At 35.3% G+C, this 23,737-nt stretch overlaps 1 protein-coding gene across 1 annotated transcript; it reads right to left on the bottom strand.

The window, feature by feature from the left end:
• Positions 1 to 1,042: 1,042 nt before the first annotated feature.
• On the bottom strand, positions 1,043 to 9,757 carry LOC138712962 (larval cuticle protein LCP-22-like). The gene is made up of 3 exons (XM_069844646.1): positions 9,714 to 9,757; positions 5,456 to 5,895; positions 1,043 to 1,494 (listed from the first exon to the last, which is right to left on the bottom strand). The coding sequence occupies exons 1-3, from the start codon at positions 9,717 to 9,719 to the stop codon at positions 1,308 to 1,310; spliced, it is 633 nt and encodes a 210-aa protein (XP_069700747.1). The 5' UTR covers positions 9,720 to 9,757; the 3' UTR covers positions 1,043 to 1,307.
• Between the last annotated feature and the right edge of the window lie 13,980 nt (positions 9,758 to 23,737).

The following is a 23,737-nucleotide window of genomic DNA, read 5'->3' as shown; positions in this document are numbered from 1 at the left end:
AACATCTTAGGTTATTTAGCGTCTGAATGAGATGAAGGTGATAATGCCGGTGAAATGAGTCCGGGGTCCAGCACCGGAAGTTACCCAGCATTTGCTCATATTGGGTTGAGGAAAAAACTTCAACCAGGTAAATTTCCCCGACCGGGAATCGAACCCGCGCCACCTGATTTCGCGGCCAGACACACTAACCGTTACTTCACAGGGGTGGACATATTGGTGACATATTAAATACAAAGTAAAATTGAAGTGTCCTAAATTTGTTGTCCGCCAGTGTATATTGCCGACTTTAAAATGTAAAGAAACACCTAATTTCTTCCTCTCAGGGGTTTATTTCCACTACACCAAAGTAAAAGTACCGTCATTTCCCATAACTATGATCCTGCCAGACAACTATTGTCCACGTTACAACTATTCAAAAAACATTGTAGAAGTAACAGAGACCGTTCGTAGATAGCTGCAGTGACTTGACTTCAAATTACAGTACAGCAAAAATACAGAGGGTGCCAAAAAATGTATACACTCTTTAATAGCTCATAACTGACTCACTTTTTAATATTTTTTTAAGTGTGACCGTTTAAAATAATGGCTCAAGTCAGACTAAATTTTGAGTAAAGAAAATTCATTCTAAAGTGCTACTGGAAGACTGAGAACATAAGTGAAGTGCAAAGACGGTTTAGAATGGAGCTTCAACGACATTCATCAACGGACTCACAATTGCTCGTTTGCGAGATAAGTTTGAAGATGAAGGAAGTGTTCAGAATATCCGTAAGAACAATTCCGGAAGACCACGAACATCCACTAGCCCCACAAGACTGGTTTCTACATTGGTTCACATTATTTTTTATTTTGAAAATTTTCTGTATCATAATAATTCTTAACGTTGTAGTCATTGAAAGAGTGTAGACATTTTTGGCACCCTCTGTATAGATAAAAGAGGTACTACGTTATTGAGTACAAAATTTGAATGGACCATAGTTGTGCTCCAGGATCATGGTTATGGGAAATGACGGTGCTTAATTATGAAATAAACATTTCGAGATAATATGTTAATAGGCCTACTAATTTTATTTATCTTATATAGTGGCTGTGAGACTACGAGCGATGTTAATATATTTATAAAATGAACTGTTACACCACGTTGCCGATGTTGATGGATGTGGAGGGAAGACATGTAAAAATATACATAGAACTGTGTGCTAGGATATAATACATGCTCGCTTCATTATAAACGGTTATTGTACTGACACTGTTGTAAATACACTTATCAGGAGAACAATGATGTTTTCAGCTAGCGGAATCCGATGTGGCTACGAAGGAAGATGGTCTCCGGTGGGCCGGAAGCCGTTCTCGTCTGCGACGTAGCTAACTTTTATCGGTATGCCTTCAGGACTGACGTAGGAGTAGAACCCTTTCTTCACAATCACGGCCTCCCAGTCGTCATTCGTATTGAGGAGACGACCCTGCTCGCTGACTACCGTGCCGTTGTCTGAGAACCTGCGTTCAGTACCAAATCAATTGTTAGTGTGCAAGTAACAAAACATAAATATCATTAAATACGGAGTGTCTGAAATTGATGTACCGATATACATTCTTTGAAATACTATTTCACAGCAAAGAAATGAGATAGAAATACGATTTTTGCTGTTTATGATTCAGAAGGCAGTGGAAAGCATGGAAACACATTTATCTGTTTATAAACAAACATGTCAGTGAAATTGTTCGATGAACGGAAGTGAATACTGAAATGTTATTGGGGAACAGATGCATTATAGGACCCACCCCGAGTATTCCATAGTATCGATTATAGGCCTATATTGTATATTTTCGATTATTATATCAAGTATACCATCTTAACAAAACTAAACATGAACTAAACTATGAACATGTATAATTTAAGAAAACTAACAACAATGAAATTAAGCTCATATTAGTCACCTTTGTTATACAATTATATTATATTTTATTCAAAATAAAGTTAAAGAAACAAACTAAAGCTAAACTTAAAACACAGTAACATTAAACTTTCAAACAATACAACATTGGTATTAATACAACAATAAAATTAAGTTAATATTAGTCATCTTTATGATATATTATAAAATACTAATTCTACTCCATTTATACTGCATTTTTGGTCCAGGGAAAATACTAGTCTTTCACAAAAACACATTTTTACTAGTAAATTAGCATTTTACCATGGACCTCACTGGAGATGTTCCGTTTCATCTTCTCCTTTATCCGAGCGATTTTACAAAGTGCTAGGATATGGCGTTCCTGTGTCTATCATTTAATACCTTATAATTTCCAATGACATTTCTACAGGAGTTCATCTCCTTTACTTTTAAATTTCTTCAGTCTCATCCCAGGTTTACATGTTTCGCAAAACATTTCACTCCTAAGTAAACTATATTCGCATAAAAACCCATAACATAACCTACATGTCTTCATTTATGGATAAAGCAACTAAAAAGTTTACAACTTATTTATAATTCCATAATTTCCATTTCGAGGCCTATATTTTAAATCAGGAGGGAGTATTTGATCCACTTCCTTTTTTATATTTAACTATAGCATTCGAAATTGCCGCCATGATTATGATTAAAACTAATTTACAACAATATTGATTGGTTGGAAACATAATGAAACAATATATATCGATGATTTAATTGATCGAAACGCTACTTCCGTTGACCTTTTTGTGGCTTTGCATATTTTTATACTTAGGGTGGGTCCTATAATGCATCTGTTCCGTTATTGGTAACTGAAGAATGTTGTTAAGCTTCAACGACGTTGGAAGATTGAATTTTGAACACAACCACCAACAGGGTTAACTATCACAAGAATCCGAGACAAGTGTGAAGTCGACGGAACGGTGCAAGATGTGTTGAAAGAACGGTGCAAAAGAAAGAGAAGTTCCTCCGATAACGAGAGTGTTGATGCAGTCGTGCAGGCTTTTGCACAATCCCCAAAGTAGTCAAAATGTTCTGGTGAGATTGGTATCAGCAATCCAGTGTTCATCGAATTTTTCGAGCTCAAAAATGGAAGCCTTACATTCCGAGACTTGTCCAAGCACTAAATGAGGACGACCTAGATAGGCGACTGGAATTTTGTGAGTGGTTCTTGAATATGTGTGATGAAAGGGAAGATTTTCAAGACTTAATTGTTTGGACAGATGAAGCCACATTTAAACTTATTGGCACAATTAACCAGCACAATTGTGTGTACTGTGCTAACGAAAACCCACACATCTTTAAAAAATGGCCGTCAATCTTCCAGGAGTAATAGAGGAATAATTGGGCCGTACTTTTTCAAAGGAGTTGTCACGGGTGAGAAATGCCTGCAAATGTTGGAAACCGTGATTCCACGTCTTAATGACCTCTTTGACAATGAAAATTGGTTTTACTTTCAACAAGACGGGACTCCAGCTGACTTTCATGTCAATGTGAGAAATTTTCTTAATCGCACACTCAATCAGAGATAGATAGGACGAAGAGGAAGTGCTGCGGAGTTCCCGCATCGATCTCTGGATTTAACCCCTCGACTTCTACCTATGGGGAGCTCTAAAAAAACACAGTGTATGCCACAAAACCACAAACACTGGAGGAACTGAGAGTTCAGATTGAACATGTAATGATATTCCATTAGGTCCACACCTGTGGAGTAACGGTCAGCGCGTCTGGCCGTGAAACCAGGTGGCACGGGTTCGAATCCCGGTCGGGGCAAGTTACCTGGTTGAGGTTTTTTCCGGGGTTTTCCCTCAACCGAATACGAGCAAATGCTGGGTAACTTTCGGTGCTGGACCCCGGACTCATTTCACCGGCATTATCACCTTCATTCAGACGCTAAATAACCTAGATGTTGATACAGCGTCGCAAAATAACCCTATAAGATAAAAATAAAAATTCCATTATCAACAATTTAGTTGGTACTTCGCTCTGTTGTACATCGTTGTTGAGAGTGTACTGTGACGGAAAGGGGCCATTTTGAACATGTACAGGGTTGAGGAATACAAAACTGCAAAAATCGCTGAGAAATAATGTTAAAAGTACGAAAATATTTGCTAAGAATAAAAAATATATGTATTTTTTTGAATATGACAGAAATACCTCACTTAGCTTGGAAAAAAAATGTTACTAAGTACTCACCAACCACACTTGAGTGCTAGTAGTTGGCCGAGAATTGCGGTGAACAACAAAGGTCATCTCCAAATTCTCCATCACAAATGCATGCCGATTATCTCTGACGACTTATACTGTGAAAACGATCTTTCCACATCACAGGACGTCAGATATGCATATTTAAAGAGAGGAATGTCACAAACACAAACACCGTCAATTTCACCTACAGGCACACCCTCCAATACTTGAGCAACTTTACACATTTTTTTATATCCACTGTTTTTCCCAAACACATTCTGGAATTTGTCCCTTAGTACTTGTACTTCTGAACCTGGTAGCGAGTCTAGTTTAATTTTCACGGCACGCACCTCCCTGTTCCAGACAACAGGTTTTTGGATGTTTCGAGTTTTTTTATGGTGTCACACAAAAAGCTTAAATTTGCTAATAGGAAAGCCAAATCGTTTTTTAAATAACCATCTTTCAGTATATCTTGAAGGATATCGATTGACGAAGCCCGATAACAGGGAATCACAACAAGACGTGTTGCCTTACTTGATGGACATGAGCGAGAGGCGAGAGATTTGTTTAAATTAAATAATGTTTATACCCGTGCTCTTATCTGTTGTGTTTCACAAACAAAGCGTGGAATGAAATCATTTTCAGCAACAATAAACATTCATAATTATGTGTTGCAAGATCTCTTCTCCTTGTCCATGTTAATTTATTCTCTAATAATAACATTGATATGCTGTCTAGCAGTTCTCAGAACTTGAGGCGATACTATTACAAAAATGGATCACGGATACACCACACAGCTTAGAAACACGAAGCAACCAAGAATTCTTAAAAAGATAACGTACTTCTGAGTGACATAATTGATTTAGTTTTAAAATGTTTAAAAGTTCTTGTAAAAAATTATGTAAGTAAAAAAACTCCAACATTTATATTTTTATAATAGATTTCCTGAAAATATGTATTTACATAATTTTTTTTGTGAAAAATGTGTTTTTATGTCAAATAAAATTCGGGTTTTAAACTTGAAACTTCATGTTCGGAATTTTTAACTTTGTTAATTGTGTTTTATCACACGAAAAAATAATATTTAATTACATAGGAATCCGCTCCTTAGTCATCACTGCACAGGCTACTCCTCTAACCCGCACTTTCCTCTCGCCCTCCCAACTACTTCCTATTTAGTCGGTTCATAACCTGGGTTTTAGTATAGACGGAAGTACAGTTGCTCCAAGCAATTTCGTAAGAGTCAAGGCCAGGTGTAATAACATTCTGGTCGGGTTATACACTGGTTGTTATGACGATATTGCGTTTACGCAACTTACCCATGAGAAAACTGTCCCAAGTTGTCCGTGAGGGAAAGTCTGGACCCAGGTGGCAGCACTATCTCATTCCTACTCATGGGATTTCCATTTTCGGGAATGTGACCTATCTCTTCGATCGACGTGATTGGAAGTAGATTGAGTGGTGCAAGTGGTGGCGTTCGATCGACTGGAATGGGTGCTGGAGAAAATATAGCGCCCTGGAACGGCACCGAAGAAGCCGGCACCTTGGGGGAGGGCGCACCTGCGGGAAGGGATTCTGGGGACAGGAAGGAACCTTCGAAGACTGGTTCAGGGGCCTGTGTGGCCCCAGGTGGGCCATACACAGGGACGGGTGCGTGAGAGATAAGAATAGGAGGAGCGTATTGCTCGATGCGAGGAGGGCTGTATTGAGGGAATGAGGTGGCTGCGTGCAGCGCCATCAGCAACAAAGCTGGCCTAACCTGAAACAAGAAGTACCAATCCACGTAAAGATTATTATTTTACTTTATTTTTGAGGGTATTTCCACTTGTCAGCAGTTACCCTGTATTCCCATCTTCCATACTTCACGGTCTTGCCAGTCCCCTTCCTTCATAATCTGTTGTTTCATCATTTGAACTACACCAGACTTCAATGATGCTCTCGGCCGTCCACGCTTTCTTCTTCCAGAAGGTGACCAATGCAGGAAAGTCTTAGGAACTCTTTCACAATCCATTCTATTGACGTGCCCATATCATTGTAGAGTTCGACTTTCAATTCTCTCGATAACAGTTTCCTCCATTTCCATTAGCTGTCTTACATCTTCATTTCTCCTTCTTTCAAACCTAGATATTCTGGCCCCTCTCCGGATCCCATCCATCTCTACTGCCAATATTCTACTTTTCTGCCTCTCTACTAACGTCCAACCCTCAGCACCATAAGTTAAAATACTCTCAATGACTGTTTGAAGGACTCTCTTCTTTGTTTGTTTACTAAGATTCCTACTCCATAGAATCCCATTCAGCATTTTTATACAGCTTCTTGCCTGAAGTATTCTTCGATCTACATCAGCATTGCAGCTACCTGATTCATGGATTATTGATCCCAAATATTTAAAATGCATAACAGAGATTATTATTTTTTGGTCCTCTAATATTAAGAAATACCAAGTTTCCTATCCTTCATTCGCCCATCGATATGCCGATATTTCAATTTCTCTGCATTATAGAAACAACTCCGTCATTCTTAATCCATCCACACTTGGTAAGGTACCGCTTCGGCTAAGAACAGGTTATGCGTCCATGAAAATATGGGTATCGTTTCAGCCTTGCATAGTGCAGGATTCCTTAAAATATTTGATTTGAGTAGTGATTTCACCTTTACTTTTTAACTTCAGGATAACAGACAGGGTTCGCGGTCATAGAGTTTGTTTATGGTATTTCTATACCTTAACAACAAAACGTGTGTATAATCTGATTGAAATGTACATAAAATTAATTATCTTCGATCACAGACGGTGTGTAGACCACCCTTATATTTCACTTCGGAATATGTATTATATGTCTTTCTCGTGTTAAATTTTACCGTACCTGGTTAACATGTTTCAGCCTGTTATGGGCCATCTTGGCGCCTTTTGTTTGTGTTTCCTGTGGGGTGTGTTTCCGTAGTGTAATGTGGAGTCAAAGAGTGTTTGTGTGTTCTGAAATTGAGTTGTGTGTTGAGAACTTCATTTGGATGTGTTTTTGTGTGTCTATATATTTCGTATTGTTCTAGTGTGTTTAGTTTCTGGCTTTTTGGTTGAATATGTAGAATTTCTATGTCTGTGTTTATGTCTCTGTAAGTGTGATTAGAATTTGTGATGTGGAAGTGTTTTGTCATTTTGTTGTGGCTGTGATGTGTTCATTGTAACGTGTTTGAAATGATCTGCCTGTCTGTCCTATGTAGAAGTTGTTTCAGGTGTTGCATTTGAGTTTGTATACGTCTGTGTGGTTGTATTTGTTTGTTTGTATGTTGAGATGCTTTTTAGAGTGTTATTTTGTTCTGTATGCAATGCTGTAATTTAATTTCTTGAATGAGGTTGCAATCTTGTGTGTGATTTTGTTTTCGTATGTTAGTGTGATGTATTTTTTGTGTTGTGTTTGTGTTGTATTCTTATGCATTTTGTGATTGTGTTTTGTCTTTCTTATTATGTTGTCTATTATGTTAGGGTTGTATCCTTTTCTTGTGCTATGTACTTGATTGTCTTTAGCTCTTCTTTGCAGTCTTGTTGGCTCATTGGAATGTTGAGTAGTCTGTGTACCATTGTTCGGAATGCAGCTTGTTTGTGTTGTGTTGGGTGATTGGATGTGTTGTGTATGTGTTTTGTTGTTGTTTTTCTGTAGATTTTGAATGTGTTTGTTGTCGACTTTTGTTATTGTGATGTGTATACTTCACTTAGCGCTATAATTTGCCTGAACAACAATTAATGAGACATTTATTTACTGCGATAAAGTTACGATTAAGGGCTGAAATGGATTTAGAAAATGGAAATTTCACTTAGCGCTATAATTTGCTTGAACAACAATTAATGAGACATTTATTTACTGCGATAAAGTTACGATTAAGGGCTGGAATGGATTTAGAAAATGGAAATTTCACTTAGCGCTATAATTTGCCTGAACAACAATTAATGAGACATTTATTTACTGCGATAAAGTTACGATTAAGGGCTGAAATGGATTTAGAAAATGGAAATTTCACTTAGAGCTATAATTTGCCTGAACAACAATTAATGAGACATTTATTTACTGCGATAAAGTTATGATTAAGGGCTGAAGTGGATTTAGAAAATGGAAATTTCCGAGAATAATTATTGAATTATGCTCTTTCCGGCTGCAATGCCTAATGTAGTGAAAATCTAATGTATTAAATAAATAAATTTGAAGTTGAAATGAATCTTATGTTGAATAATTTAAATTTATAATCACATTTTGCATTTACTTTTACCTAACTTCAATTTTTAGAATACAAATCTTCAAATGACTTGTTTAAAAAAATAAAAAATAACAGAGTGTGCAAGATCTCATCGGGTATCGAACCGAAAACTCCCCGACTTACAGCGGGATGTCTTAATCACGACGGTATCGCAGGCCCGAACTGAAGAATAAAATTGTAATAAATTACACTAAATTATAGAAGGTATCCTGATTTTATATACTAATTCCACTCCACACATCATCTCTGTATTCCTTATCTTTCACTGTTGCCACCTGTCGTCATTGGAACTCTATGCCGCCTAAAGTCGAGGGCTGCCGAACCTTGAAATCTTTAAAATCCAAGTTAGAAAAATATCTTATGAGGAGTTGCCAAACTAACTTAGGGGAGAGTTGGGTAGTATCGGACATCGGGTAATATCGGACAGTGCGTTTCTTTCATTTACCACCATATTGTACTACCTGAATGACATTGTTACGTTTCTGTATGCGTTTAGGTACTATCATCTGGTGGTAGATGAAAGAAACTCACTGTCCGATATTATCCGATGTCCGATACTACCCAACTCTCCCCTACTATTATAAGTGTTGTATTGCGTGTTTCCACGTATTTTTTATGTTCTAGTAATATATAGCTTATTTTATCTTTTTGTTTTCATATTTCCCGATAATGGTGTATCTATAATGTGATAACTTGAGCTATATATAATCATAATTTTCCTTACTGCCAAAAATATCGTGTTCATTGTATGCTGTGTAATCCACTATTTTATTATTATTATTATTATTATTATTATTATTATTATTATTATTATTTCCAATATTATTATTGTCTTATATTTTATACTTTGTATGTCTAATTTATTTTGACCTACTGTTGACATTTTATTATCCATTTTCCTTTCTTTCTATATGTTATATATTATGTCTGATTTCTACTGATTTGTTTACATTATATTATGATTATCTTCTTCAGTTTTGTGTGTAAAATTGTAGTATATTTTACTTTGTAAATTTGTAGTGTTCTTTGTAACGCAATTTTACTCCTGGTTGACTGTTAGAGAAGGCCGTATGGCCTTAAATCTGCCAGGTTAAATAAACCATTATTATTATTATTATTATTATTATTATTATTATTATTATTATTATTATTATAAATGTTTCGGTTAAATAATTCGGCGTAAGCCTTCTTATAGTAAAAGCAAATATTTTTTTCACTTAAATATTCGCATATTTCAATGAATGAGAGTACCACATTTTAATACTAGTGTGATTTTATTTTATTGTAAAATATATCAAAATCCAATATAAAATATTCATTAATACTTACGAACATGACTGTCTTTTCTGTGGTGAAAGTGATAGAATCAGTTCCTAACTAACAGGAGCCCCTGTGAATGTTTTCCTTATATAGTTTCAGACATACCGGAATCCATGATAGCAATAGCCATTCCCACCCCTTCGGGCTGTTTTGGATAGACTGTGATAATATGCATGATAGAACCATACGGACGTTATGTGACATTGCAACTTTTATTTACGCCGCCTTTTGAATAACAGCTTTAATTGTATTGAAATACATGAAATAGTGTTGAAACTTGGGAATCCACTGAAAGACTGAACTGTTACACAACAATTTTAATCTGTCCTTAGTTGTATACTGGGGTTTCGGAGACAAAACACAACGGTTCCGGCTCAGATTCTTTCATAAAACTCAATATGTAATATAATGTTCATTCATTCATTCATTGTTCTTCCCAAGGGCAGGTCTTTCACTGCAAACCCAGCTTTCTCCAGTCTTTCCTATTTTCTGCTTTCCTCTTTGTTTCCTCATATCTTCTTATATATAAAAGTCAATGTGGTTATGTATGGACCATGTAATATATGACTGCATCAAATTTAAAAATGAAAGAAAAACTCTAGCAAATTTTATACATAGGAGTGGTGAAAGGTGGCCCATAGACAAAGACAAATTAGCTAATAAGTATACAAAACAATTAATCAAATTTGCGAATAGTATAGACCTAGGAAAACTACAATAAAAAGACATAAAAAAGACATAAAATAGGAATCACAACTTGTTAGAATTAGTGATGTAAGTGTAAATAGAAATAACGTAAGAGGATGTAATGAACAGTATATTATTTAAATGAATGTAAATGTTAATCATAACTTGTCAGGATTAGTCAGTGTTATAAGTGTAAATAGGAATCACATCTTGTTAGGATGAGTAACGAACAATTATAACTTAAGTGCAAATAAGAACCATAACTTGTTAGGCTAAGTCAATGTTATTATGTATGTATGTATGTATGTATGTATGTATGTATGTATGTATGTATGTATGTATGTATGTATGTATGTATGTACTGTAATTTTATGTATGTATGTATGTATGTATGTATGTATGTATGTACTGTAATGTTATGTATGTATGTATGTATGTATGTATGTATATACTCTATACAAATCTACACGCTTTGACCGATATGTGTCAAAGTTTCCTCATTTAACCTTCATAACCAGGAGAAGAACATAGGCTACATTAAAATCGAACAAATCGACATTAAATTAATTAAAACATAAAAAATAAAATTATATACGATCAAACATTCATGTATAATATTAAATGCAATATTCTACAGTCAATTGTTTTTTATTATTGTGTGTTGTAGTGAACATCGACTTTCACGAGGCCGTAGAAGAAAGAGCACGAAAGCTTTAACAAATTAGTGAAAATTTCATCAGATCAACTAAAATTTTATTTAAACTTGTCTGTTGAAATTTTTACTTATTATTTCAATTTAATAACATAAATATAAAAAATAACAACATTCTTCTTCAACAATATTTATAATTTCATAAACAAAACCACCAATATCGCGCTCAAATGTTCAAATGTTAAGCTTCACAACAAGACCACCAGGAGCGCACCATTTGTTCTCTGCTTCCCCAGCGAATAGGGATTATAAAGAATGGACACTGAGCGAATTTTCCTGTGTTTTGTTTCTCTGTGCGCCGGCGTTTAGTTTCACTTTCAAGCGCTAGAGGTTAGTGTAATCGAGCATACGCTAAGATAATAATTGAGAATAGAGTTGAGACACAGGATCCAAACATCGCCTACCTTATTGCATAATCCAGTAACGCTTTGCTTCAAATAAATTCAAGTTAACAGCTTTTCCTTATTTCTCAGTGACAAACTAGTTGTAATAATAATTTTCTTATATTTCAGATATAATAAACAGGCATCGGATTCTAGGGCAAATGCCTATTTTGTTTCTTTAGGAGAAAAGTAAAAATAATTATTAATATTTGTGTTTCATGGAAATTGAAAGGTATTCAAAGAGTTTTATAGTGCCCTAAAATGCCCTAAAACGGTTATTAGAGCCTAATTTGTTAATATTCGCCTAAAAATGCCTAACTCACTGTAAAGTTTCGCATTTTACTCTTACTTTTATAATTTATACATGCATTCACTGCGAAATTTAAGGCATTTTAAAAGTGGAAAGTTTGCTTCACACCGGCCATGAAACCATTGATAAAGGAAACAAAATGTTTTGAATCTCACGACACTCGCAATAGATTTCACCGAATTTAACATGTTTGGAGGCATAAATGCCGACAAAGAACCAACCTTAGTTTTGAAGCAGGCAACAATCACAACATGTGCTGCTACCGATTCAGAGATATACTATACTATAAAAATGACTGTTTTCGGCCTGAAACCGATTAGCTGTACTGCCCTTCAGAGTGTCATAAAATCACAATTTTTGGAGAACGAGTGTTTTTGAAATATTTATGAAAACTCGTAAAACTGCGAATTAGTAGGGTAAACCGTTACAAAATATTTAAAAGAATGGCCCTCCTAGTGTTAACACTACCAGGAAATGCAACAATAAGTGGAACTTTGTATTTTTGTCCAATTGAATCTCAATAACAACGGTTCATTTGAATGCTCGTTAACAGTTGCTCTTTCCCTCACTTTATTTGTGTTGAGAAGTTTTGAGCGGTAGGACGTTTTCCTGTGAAGTTTAAGGCGATAATGCCGAAAAATATAAGTGCAAAATCTACATTGATCCGGCAATGGCTAACAGAATATTCAGAATTCACTTATAATGGAAAAATAATATTCTGCAAGATTTGTAGCAAACAGATATGTAACAATAGTTGAAATATATAAATTCTATTAATTTTAATGAGTAGGCCTATAATATTTATACATTGACTGAGCTATCCTGAGGTATAATTCTTTTTAAGACCACTACACTTTAACCTTTTAAATTCCGATAGTTAAAGTATTTGCAGGTCATTAAAATGTTGATTGTTCGAACCCACTAACTTTGTGATAGAAATATGGCAATACAACAATTAGGATTTTATTTTAATTCAGTTTACTTTACATTTTTATATTTCGCAAGAAAAGAAGTGCCACTTAAAGCAGCATGTCCAAGGAGCGGCTCATAAGGCTAAAGCTCAGCAGAAAAATCAACTGCAACAAACTTTACTAACACAGCCTACTTCATCCAATCTCAGCAGCAATTTCTATGCTGATTTAACCAGAGCGTTTGTTGCTGCTAACATTCCCTGGAATGCAATTGAAAATCCGGTTTTAAGACAGTTTTTACAAAAATACTGCAAACAAAATATCCCATCTGAGTCGACCCTAAGAAAAAATTACTTAGACAGAATATACAATGAAACTTTAGCTTCCATTCGGGAGGATATAGGTGATTCTTACATATGGGTCTCTGTGGATGAAACCTCAGATCCTATGAATAGGTATATAGCAAATATGGTAGTAGGAAAACTTAGTCCTGATGGACCTTCGATTCCACACCTCGTATTCGAAAGTGAATAGCCAAGCCATTGCTTATTTTGTAAATAAAGGCCTACAGTCTTTATACTCAGGTAATATAGACGATTCTAAAGTTCTGTTGTTTTGTACTGATGCTGCCTCATACATGGTTGCTGCAGCTCCACTTCTTAAAACATTTTATCCTAACCTCACGCATGTAACCTGTCTAGCACATGGCCTTCACAGGGTTTCTGAAACAATCCGGAATGAATTTCCTCTTGTCAATTCGTTTATTTCTAACACAAAAAAATGTTTTTGTAAAGCCCCATCCAGGATTTCAATATTCAGAGAGAACTTTCCAGATATCCCACTCCCACCTCAGCCGGTTGTTACACGATGGGGAACTTGGATTCAGTCAGTGGTGTGTTATTCTAAGTATTTTAAAGAAGTGGTCACAGTTATTGATAAATTACCTGAAACTGATAGTGCAGCGTGTGTGAAAGCAGTGAAAGATTGTCTGAATGACTCACAAGTGAAAAACGATATTGCCTACATAACATCAAACTTTTCTTTCATACCTGCAAGCATTGAACAATTAGAACGTGAAAAACAATCTCTTTGTAGCCAAATAGCAATAGTAAAGGAAGCTCAAGTGAACATACATTCTGCTTTGGGCGAAACTGGGAAAAAAAGTTAAAAATAAGTGGGACAACGTATTAAATAAGAATGTAGGATTTTCATTATTGGAAAAAGTATCAAGAGTGATATCGGGGGAAAGTGTAAATGTTCCAGTAAGTATTGATGTTTCTATTGTACCTAATTTAAAATTTGCGCCTCTCACATCAGTTTCGGTTGAAAGAAGTTTTTCTGCTTTCAAAATGATTTTCAGTGACAAAAGGCAAAGGTTAACTGTGGAGAATTTAGAAAAAATTCTGGTGGTGTACTGTGCAGATAATTATAATAAAGTCTGAGCATGGAACTGAATTTCAATAACTTAAAATGAGTAATCTTGATATCAATAATCATTATTTCATTAGTTTCAATATATTAAATTTGTGCAGCTCTGTTTATAAATATAATATAGTATTCTTTTTTAATGTTTAAACATACTTTTTTGTGTGTATTTTAGTGTATAACTAAAAATTTCAGTGAAAGAAATAAGTATGATACCTTGATGTGCCTAAAATGCCTATTTTCATTAAAATAGAGCCTAATTTTACAAATTTTGAGCTTATTTTAGGCGCCTAAAACTGCAATTTTTAGTGCCTAAAAATCCGATGTCTAATAATAAATTATATTATAAAATAATATAATACATTATAAAATTATAGCCACCGGCGTGGCTTAGTCGGTTAAGGCGCTTGCCTGCCGGTCTGAAGTTGCGTTTGGGCGCGGGTTCGATCCCCGCTTGGGCTGATTACCTGGTTGGGTTTTTTCCGAGGTTTTCCCCAACGATAATGTGAATACAAGATAATCTCTGGCGAATCCTCGGCCTCATCTCGCCAAATATCATCTCGCTATCACCAATCTCATCGACGCTAAATAACCTAGTAGTTGATACAGCGTCGTTAAATAACCAACTAAAATAAAAAAATATATAAAATTATGCATCAAATTAATTTAATATTTATATTCCAATTTGAATCTTGCGTACACCACTTATGATATTTATATATATTATAATATAGGGATATGGGTTTACTTCTCATAAGAGTTTTGTTTTTCCATTTTCAGTGCTATCAAATCATTACATATTTCAAATGTTGTTGAGGCCAACGTCTCAACTCTTATTATAAAGGAACTCTAGAGTCTAGACATTACAGTTAGTGACGGATTTATTATTTTATGGATCCAATTTATTTTATTTGAGTACATAATGTACTTAGATGTATTAATTATATGTGCTATATTTCCGCTGTGTCGACTGCTAGCTTGGCCCGGGTTCGATTCCCGGTCGGGGCAAGTAACCTGGTTGAGGTTTTTTCCGGGGTTTTCCCTCAACCCAAGATGAGAAAATGCTGGGTTAACTTTCCGTGCTGGACCCCGGACTCATTTCACCGGCATTATCACCTTCATCTCATTCAGACGCTAAATAACCTAAGCTGTTGATAAAGCGTCGTAAAATAACCTACTAAAATAAAAAAAAAATTAAAAAAATCGACTGCTAGCTGGTGTGATGTCAGCGCCAACTCTAGGGAGAAAGCAGAATCTCACGCTCTAGCTGGCTTGAAGGTCATTGAAATCAGTCCGGCTACATCAAAGGTACCGACGCGAAGTGTCCATTCTGTATAATCCCTATTCGCTGGCTTCCCTGTCGTAACATGCGCCGTGCACTTCTATTATTTTGTTGTTCTGTGCACATACAGGCATTGTTGTCACTAAGTATCGAATGACTCATGTAGGTCTATAGGCCTATATGGTGATGATACATATGAAAAATGTACCGTGATGTTTGTTGACAAGATAAGACTTAAAAGTAACGCGTTCCATATACTAGTATTTATTTATTATTTTTTTTAGAAAGGAGAGAAAGTGTCAATATACAAAAAAGGATTTAACCTATTCAATATTTGGCTGTTGGTGGACATGGAATTATGCAATGCACAAAAGCTTATTAACAATGAAATTTAAACATAAATTTAACATAAACATAGAAGTTTGCGGTCAGGTTACTAAATGGGATCATTCACAATGATTCACATAAACACTGATATTAACATTACCGTTAGATGTTAACATGAAAGCTTGCAAACTCCAAACTTTCATGTTTATGATTACGTGATTTGGAAACAATACGCAGTCGAAAAGCGTATTTTGATCGTTCAATGGACTCTCTTTACAAGCTACATTTCGATCTACTGGCCGTGACGATAGCCAGACGCGCAATAACGAATCCTTTGACGAGAAATTGATTACTTTGTATCAAGAAAACCCATGTATATACGAAAAGAATCATAAAACATGTAAAGATAATACATTAAAGGAGAAAGAATGTAAAAAAAATCGCACATGAAAATAAATTAATACTGAATGTAGATATCCGTTATATCATGTTATTGCTAGCATTTATAACCTAAATATTGGTGTTTTATATGTGGTACTTGTATATGGATACAGTTTGTATGCTTCAATATTAAATTAAATAAATTAAGTGCTATATCTTTCATGGGAAGAGAAATCTTGCTGTTTTTGCGTGGTTAAACCAACTAACTATGGCTTTTAAGGAACCCGAAGTTCATTACCGACCTAACACAATTATACTCCTAATCGAACCCTATCCTAGACAAAGTTAATCCAGTCCTCAGCATCACAATCTACCTCCCTCAAGAGGCGAACTTAAACTGTATTTTGTAAACTATTCCACATTGAAATCAAAGGAGAGAGAAGGACTTTTATTGAAAGACATTGTAAATCTAAAACACAACAAATATTACGTTGCTTCCTAAAAATGAGAGGGATGAGGACATGTTATTCACATCAAAAACCACGAACTCACGTAGCCAGACCGAATTTTACAGGGATTTGTGTGAAATGATTTTATGCGCAAACCAACTAACTATGGCTTTTAAGGAACCCGAGGTTCATTACCGACCTAACACAATTATATTCCTATTCGAACCCTATCCTGGACAAAGTTAATCCAGTCCTCAGCGTCACAATCTACCTCCCTCAAGAGGTGAACTTAAGTAAACTGCATTTTGTAAACTATTCCACATTGAAATCAAAGCAGAGAGAAGGACTTTTATTGAAAGACATTGTAAATCTAAAACACAACAAATATTACGTTGCTTCCTAAAAATGAGAGGGATGAGGACATGTTATTCACATCAAAAACCACGAACTTACGTAGCCAGACCGAATTTTACAGGGATTTGTGTGAAATGATTGTATGCGCAAACATTTCTTTTATTAAGTTGCAAAATCCTGCTTTTAAAATGTTTCTAGAGAAATATAGGCCTACAGCTATGAAAATTGCTTGTGAGTCTACTTTACGCAAATATTATTTGTCTCCGTGTAATAATGATACTATGAAGAACATTAGAAATCATGTGACAATCATAATATTTGGATTTTGGTAGATGAAACCACAGATGCTACTAGGGAACTATTCTGCTGCTGAAATAGCAAAGCAGAAAATGAAGTGTTTTAGATAAAAACCCTGGATATGTAACTGTTTGCCGTATTAGGGACGCTATTTTAAATAACGAAAAATACATGTTTTTCTCAGATAGCCTACAGTAGATGTGCGTAACGTTCGTTACTTGCGTTTTGCATCAGTCGCGTCCTGTGATGTGGAACGAAGTTTTTTTAAGATATTTTGTTTGAGTTATAATAGAAAAAGTTTTAAGTCTGGTACATTAAAAACATATATTGTAATCAATTGCGATAGTTATACAAGCATGTAAATCACATATGAAATTGGTTATTTAATATGCCAGAGTACAACTTTGTTATTTTATTAAAGTTATTTCTTATTTGTCTTTAAAAACTTATATTTGATACAGAACTGTATATAGAATAATTTCGAGGGAAAAATTGTTCCGGGGCCGGGTATCGAACCCGGGACCTTTGGTTAAACGTACCAACGCTCTCCCACTGAGCTACCCGGGAACTCTACCCGACACCGATCCAATTTTTCCCTCTATATCCACAGACCTCAAAGTGGGCTGACAACAGTCAAGCAACCAACATTTGAGTGCACACTAACTCTGTGTGACTTTAAATTGTGGTTTTCTGTTACGTACAGTGACGTGTATTATGCAAATTAAGCTTTCAGGAATAACTCCCTGTAAAGTTAATTTGAATAATTTCGAGGGAAAAATTGTTCCGGGGCCAGGTATCGAACTCGGGACCTTTGGGGGCAGAGCACTGTGAATTGTCCAATGGCTGAGTTGTTTGGACTTCTTCCATTGCTAATTTCAAAAAATTATACCACAACGTTTCGAAAAGTGGATCTCTCTTCGTCGTCAGGTGAAAACATATTGTGGGGATCGTTGCAAACAGCTAGTCAGTCAGACAGGGTAGCTGTTTGTAACGATCCCCACAGTAGGTTTTCACATAACGACGAAGGGAGATCCACTCATCGAAACGTTGTGCTACAATTTTTTAAAATTAGCAATGGGAAAAGTCCAAAAAACTCAACCAGAGAACTGTAAATGTATTTATTTCTGTGCCCACCAATTGACCTATCTGCAGCCTACACAGTACTCAGCACCATGGTACTAAGACTCTGCACAGTACGAGCTCAATAGCGCAAGGGACTGCTGCCTCTCTCCTCTCCGCTCGCTTTGTGAACAAAGTACCAGTATAGTACAGGGACATCATTTTATTTTTACTTGCATTTTTATTGTACCTGCATTTCTAAATGTAGTTCACTCTCACCCCTTCACTAATGTCCTTGCTCCCGTCAGACACACAAACTTACGGCCGCTGTTGCATTCGAAGTCTTCAAGCAGTGAAGTAAACACTGCAGTGTATAGTGTGTTTCATAAATATGATTGTGTTTTCCATAGAAGAAAGAACCTATATTAATAATATCGTACTAAAAAATTATATTCAAGAAACGATAAATTCAATTTCAGAGAATATGCTTCAAAATGTTTTTAATAATATGCGTACTGAATTGAAGCCTGCATTGTAATGAACGGCAACCATTTTCAGCAACTTGTTTAAAAATTCAGATTAGCTTTTTTTGAATTGAGGTGGCTAGAAGCAAAGAAATGCTAGTGTCATTTGTAATAACATGAGTTAAGTGCATCCAGTGTAAGCAAAAGTATCTAAAATTTTAGTGGTAAAGGGATATTTTAATCGCATCACACATTAAAATTTAAATAAAAATTTCACTGATTTTACGAAATCTTAAATATTTAAACCCCATTTTGTCAAAAGTAACTTAAGTGCACTTACAGCCCTTTACTTATGAGCCCCTCAATTTAAATGCACTCTCTGTATTGTATGTTAACACCAATAATTAATATGCTAAATAAAGCAGACATTACATAACGAACATAGCCGCCTGAGTTTTTTTTTTTAATGTTAATACTCTACTGTATTTTGATAAATTCCGTAAAAGTGATGACCAAACTGAAAATCGTAATATCGTATTTCACTACAACATAAATGGATACACTACTTTTCTCTCCTCCTATACCTAGTAAAATGATTTGTTTACATATTGCATTAGCAACATCAAACTCCTGTAATGGAAGGGGGCAACAGTGTTTCCGAGTATAGCCAGGTTAATGTTAAAAATGTTGGTAAAAATAAAGTGATGTCCCTGTAGAAGTTAACGTAACTTAAAGATATGTCCGAAGCCTGTTTATCAGGCTACTCTGGCAGGATGGCCTACTTGTTAGCAGTGGATTCACGAATGTGTCTAGGTCACCTGTCGGACTTGGATAATCATCGCGTATATTAATATAGGGCACACAATTGGCCAAGCGTTACAAGTGTATGGACCGCGCAGGGTCTAGCCCTCGTAAAGCAAGCCAGCCAGGTAGGAAATTACGTATGTAGGCACGTATGAATAAATGAGAAATAATGGAATTAGATATCAATTACATGATGAAATTGACATTTCTTATTTCCTTCTTCTCTCTGCATTTGTTTCTTGTATACTGGTATGTCTATTTGTATTCTGGTGGTGTGGTAGAAAAGGCCTGATGGCCTTAACTCCGCCAGATTAAATAAATAAATAAATAAATAAATCCAATCAATCAATCAACCAATCAACCAATAAACCAATAAATCAATAAATAAATAAATAAATCAATAAATGAGTAAATGAAAAATTGGGTGAATAAGTGAATGAATAAGAAAGTAAGTGAATTAATAAGTGAGTGAATGAATGAATTAGGTTTGTTACAACAAAGTCACAAGGAATTAAAAAATGTATGAAATAAAATATGTCAGAAAATTCAGCGATTACGTCCACAATTTAAAAGAGAATTTGTTTTTATTTTTTCACACTTAACTCTGCAACGAGGTGAACACTTATCTCGCCTATTTCCAGTTAATGATGGCGCTTATTTACTAAACGAAAAAAGCAACGTTGTATGGATTTTCTAATTCAATGGGAAGTTATTGGTTGGGTATATCGATAAGCCCAACATAAGTATTTCGAGAATAGTCATCCAACTAGGTAAAACATAGCAGTTATAATAAAATTGTTGATAGTAAGATGTCTTTCCTCTATCATATACTCTATTGGGGTTAAACATATGAAGACTTGTGTTATTGCAATGAATTCTTACGTATAAGTAATTGTACCCAACTAAATTTTGCAGACACTTCACGGAAACTACTAAGAAATATGTATAGGATTTCTGAGTTAATGTAATTAAAACGACTTGCAGTTTAAACTTGTTCAACTTAAATGAAGTATTTCGGAGGGAGAACTATTCCGTTAAGCTCGCTAGCTAATGGAGCAGGACTTGGCCCTTAAGTTTCAGATGCTTTTTAATGTTTAAAGTTTTCAATTCAAATAACTATTCCAGGAATTGCAGTGAAGAACATTTATGGTATTACTCGACCAAGGCCAGTTGAGTCATGCAGCCCTGAGCGCCACTTGTACTTCTCCTGCGTTCTTAATACCGCATCGCGATAGTTCGCATTACGCCCGGGGGCTCCACTCGCCTCGGTGAAGTAATACAATTTTTATCTCAAAAAGGAAGCAGAAACGAGGAAAATTGTATGAAACATTTTTGTTTGCAATTTCTCAAAGAATAACCCCCTAAAATTAGTGACACTATAGTCCGGATCAGCTTACTTAATACCTTAAGGATGTAACCTAACCATTTTTCCCCTGTTACTACATATGCCTGTGGATTATAGTGATTTTCTAGCTCTCAGGTTGAATTTTCCTTTACCAACTTTGTTTCGAATTTGCAGTACTGACAAATACCACAACTGGCAGTTATTTTCCAACTGTTACGTTGGCATCAATAACTTCGGTTTGCAGTAAACTGATGAAAATGCAAGTATCTAGACTTGTGAATTAATAATTAATTAGTAATACCGGTATTAATATCATCAATACACAATTCAGTCCTGTTGCGTTGTGATTCCAGTTCAGCTCTATATTCAGGTAAGTGTCATTAAATAAGAAATAGCTTTTGGTAGACCTACTTCGTATGAAACATGCATGTAAATATATTTCACATTTTAATTAAATTCTTTTGTGTTTTGATTTTTATTAACATGTCCAAGAGAGGAAATAGCATGGTAGAGACTTCTTCAAGAAAGAGAGTGCTTGAAAGTATTTTGAGTAAACTTACTTACTTACAAATGGCTTTTAAGGAACCCGAAGGTTCATTGCCGCCCTCACATAAGCCCTCCATCGGTCCCTATCCTATGCAAGATTAATCCAGTCTCTATCATCATATCCCTCCTCCCTCAAATCCATTTTAATATTATCCTCTCATCTACGTCTCGGCCTCCCCAAAGGTCTTTTTCCCTCCGGTCTCCCAACTAACACTCTATATGCATTTCTGGATTCGCCCATACGTGCTACATGTCCTGCCCATCTCAAACGTCTGGATTGAATGTTCCTAATTATGTCAGGTGAAGAATACAATGCGTGCAGTTCTGCGTTGTGTAACTTTCTCCATTCTCCTGTAACTTCATCCCGCTTAGCCCCAAATATTTTCCTAAGAACCTTATTCTCAAACACCCTTAACCTATGTTCCTCTCTCAGAGTGAGAGTCCAAGTTTCACAACCATACAGAAGAACCGGTAATATAACTGTTTTATAAATTCTAACTTTCAGATTTTTTGACAGCAGACTAGATGATAAAAGCTTCTCAACCGAATAATAACACGCATTTGCCATATTTATTCTGCGTTTAATATCCTCCCGAGTGTCATTTATATTTGTTACTGTTGCTCCAAGATATTTGAATTTTTCCACCCCTTCGAAGGATAAATCTCCAATTTTTATATTTCAATTTCGTACAATATTCTCGTCACGAGACATAATCATATACTTTGTCTTTTCGGGATTTACTAACAAACCGATCACTTTACTTGCTTCAAGTAAAATTTCCGTGTTTTCCCTAATCATTTGTGGGTTTTCTCCTAACATATTCACGTCATCTGCATAGACCAAATCTCGCATGTTTTTATTCTTACTATTTGTTTCTACCTCATTCAGTTTTTCCTTCAAGTAACCTCTCTTTTTATTCCTAAGTGTACGACTTGCTTCCCGTCTTTCATTGAAATAATTATCTCTCTTCTCCTCAACTGGATTCTGTAAGAATTTCAATTTTGCCTGTTTCCTTCTTTCTACTACGATGCAACAATCTTCATCAAACCACGGTTTCTTTTTCTTAGTTTCATAATAACCTAAGCTCTGCTCAGCTGCAATTTTGGTACTATCTCTGATATTTTCCCACACGCTATTAACATCTAATTCTTTCTCAACTTCGTCGGAACTTTCTAACGTGACAAACCTATTCGAAATTTCGACCTGATAATTTTGCTTAGTTTCCTCGTCCTTTAATTTCAAAATATTGAATTTAGTAATATTAACTTGGTGCTCTACTCGCTTGGCTACTGATAGTTTTTCTCTTAATTCTCCAATTACCAAATAATGGTCAGAATTACAGTCTGCACCCCTGAAAGTTCGAATGTCTACTGTACTAGTATGTCTCCGTTTATCTATCAAAATATGATCTATTTGGTTGTGTATTTTAAGTAAGCTATACATTTTAAAGTGGTGTTCTGTTTTCGGTATTCGTACTAATCATTTCACGTGATCAAACTACATTTTTAGGTTAGGTCTCGTGAATCGTAAACTGTTTAGTTAAAACAATGAATTTCATGTTGCGAGGCAAAATAAGTTTTAATATTAGATCATACTAACCCTAATTACCAACATAATATGCGAGAAGTCCAGGAGGAAAATATACCATTTCATAATTTATTACACCATTTAGAAAACATCTCGCAACATAAAGATGAGATGTGGTAAATAAGTAAGACATTGTTATTGTTAATTACTATATTATTATTATTATTATTATTATTACTACTACTACTACTACTACTACTACTACTACTACTACTACTACTACTACTACTACTACTAGTTCTATTTCTGTATGTAGCATTGTGATTTTTCCCTCTTTGGTGATAACTGGGTATTAGTTGTCAACACTGAAGAGAAAGGCAAATTCAGGCCAAATTAGACTTTTAGAAACTATACTTACGAGATCCTTACTATACTTAGGCCTACGGTTCAACGTAACGATTGGAAGCTCAGCTCCAATTCCACTGTAACTTACTACCAAATGCTCGGAATCACATCGTTCTTACACTAAAAGATCGGACTTTTTTTTAAAGTATGAAACAAGCAAAACATTAATTTAACCAAAAGTGGAGCCACACCCTTTTTACGTTGTATTAAACTTTGTTTGATATATCTCAAAGAATAACCCCATAAAATTAATGACGTTAGCCCTACTTACCGTTAAACCTGTATCCATGGCTTATGATATCAATATTACCCTAGATCACATATATAACAGATAGCTCATCTCTATGTTTAAATCGATAGCACT

This window comes from Periplaneta americana, chromosome 14, assembly GCF_040183065.1.
Source record: "Periplaneta americana isolate PAMFEO1 chromosome 14, P.americana_PAMFEO1_priV1, whole genome shotgun sequence".
NCBI lineage: Eukaryota > Metazoa > Arthropoda > Insecta > Blattodea > Blattidae > Periplaneta > Periplaneta americana.
This window is presented reverse-complemented; position numbering and strand designations above follow the sequence as displayed.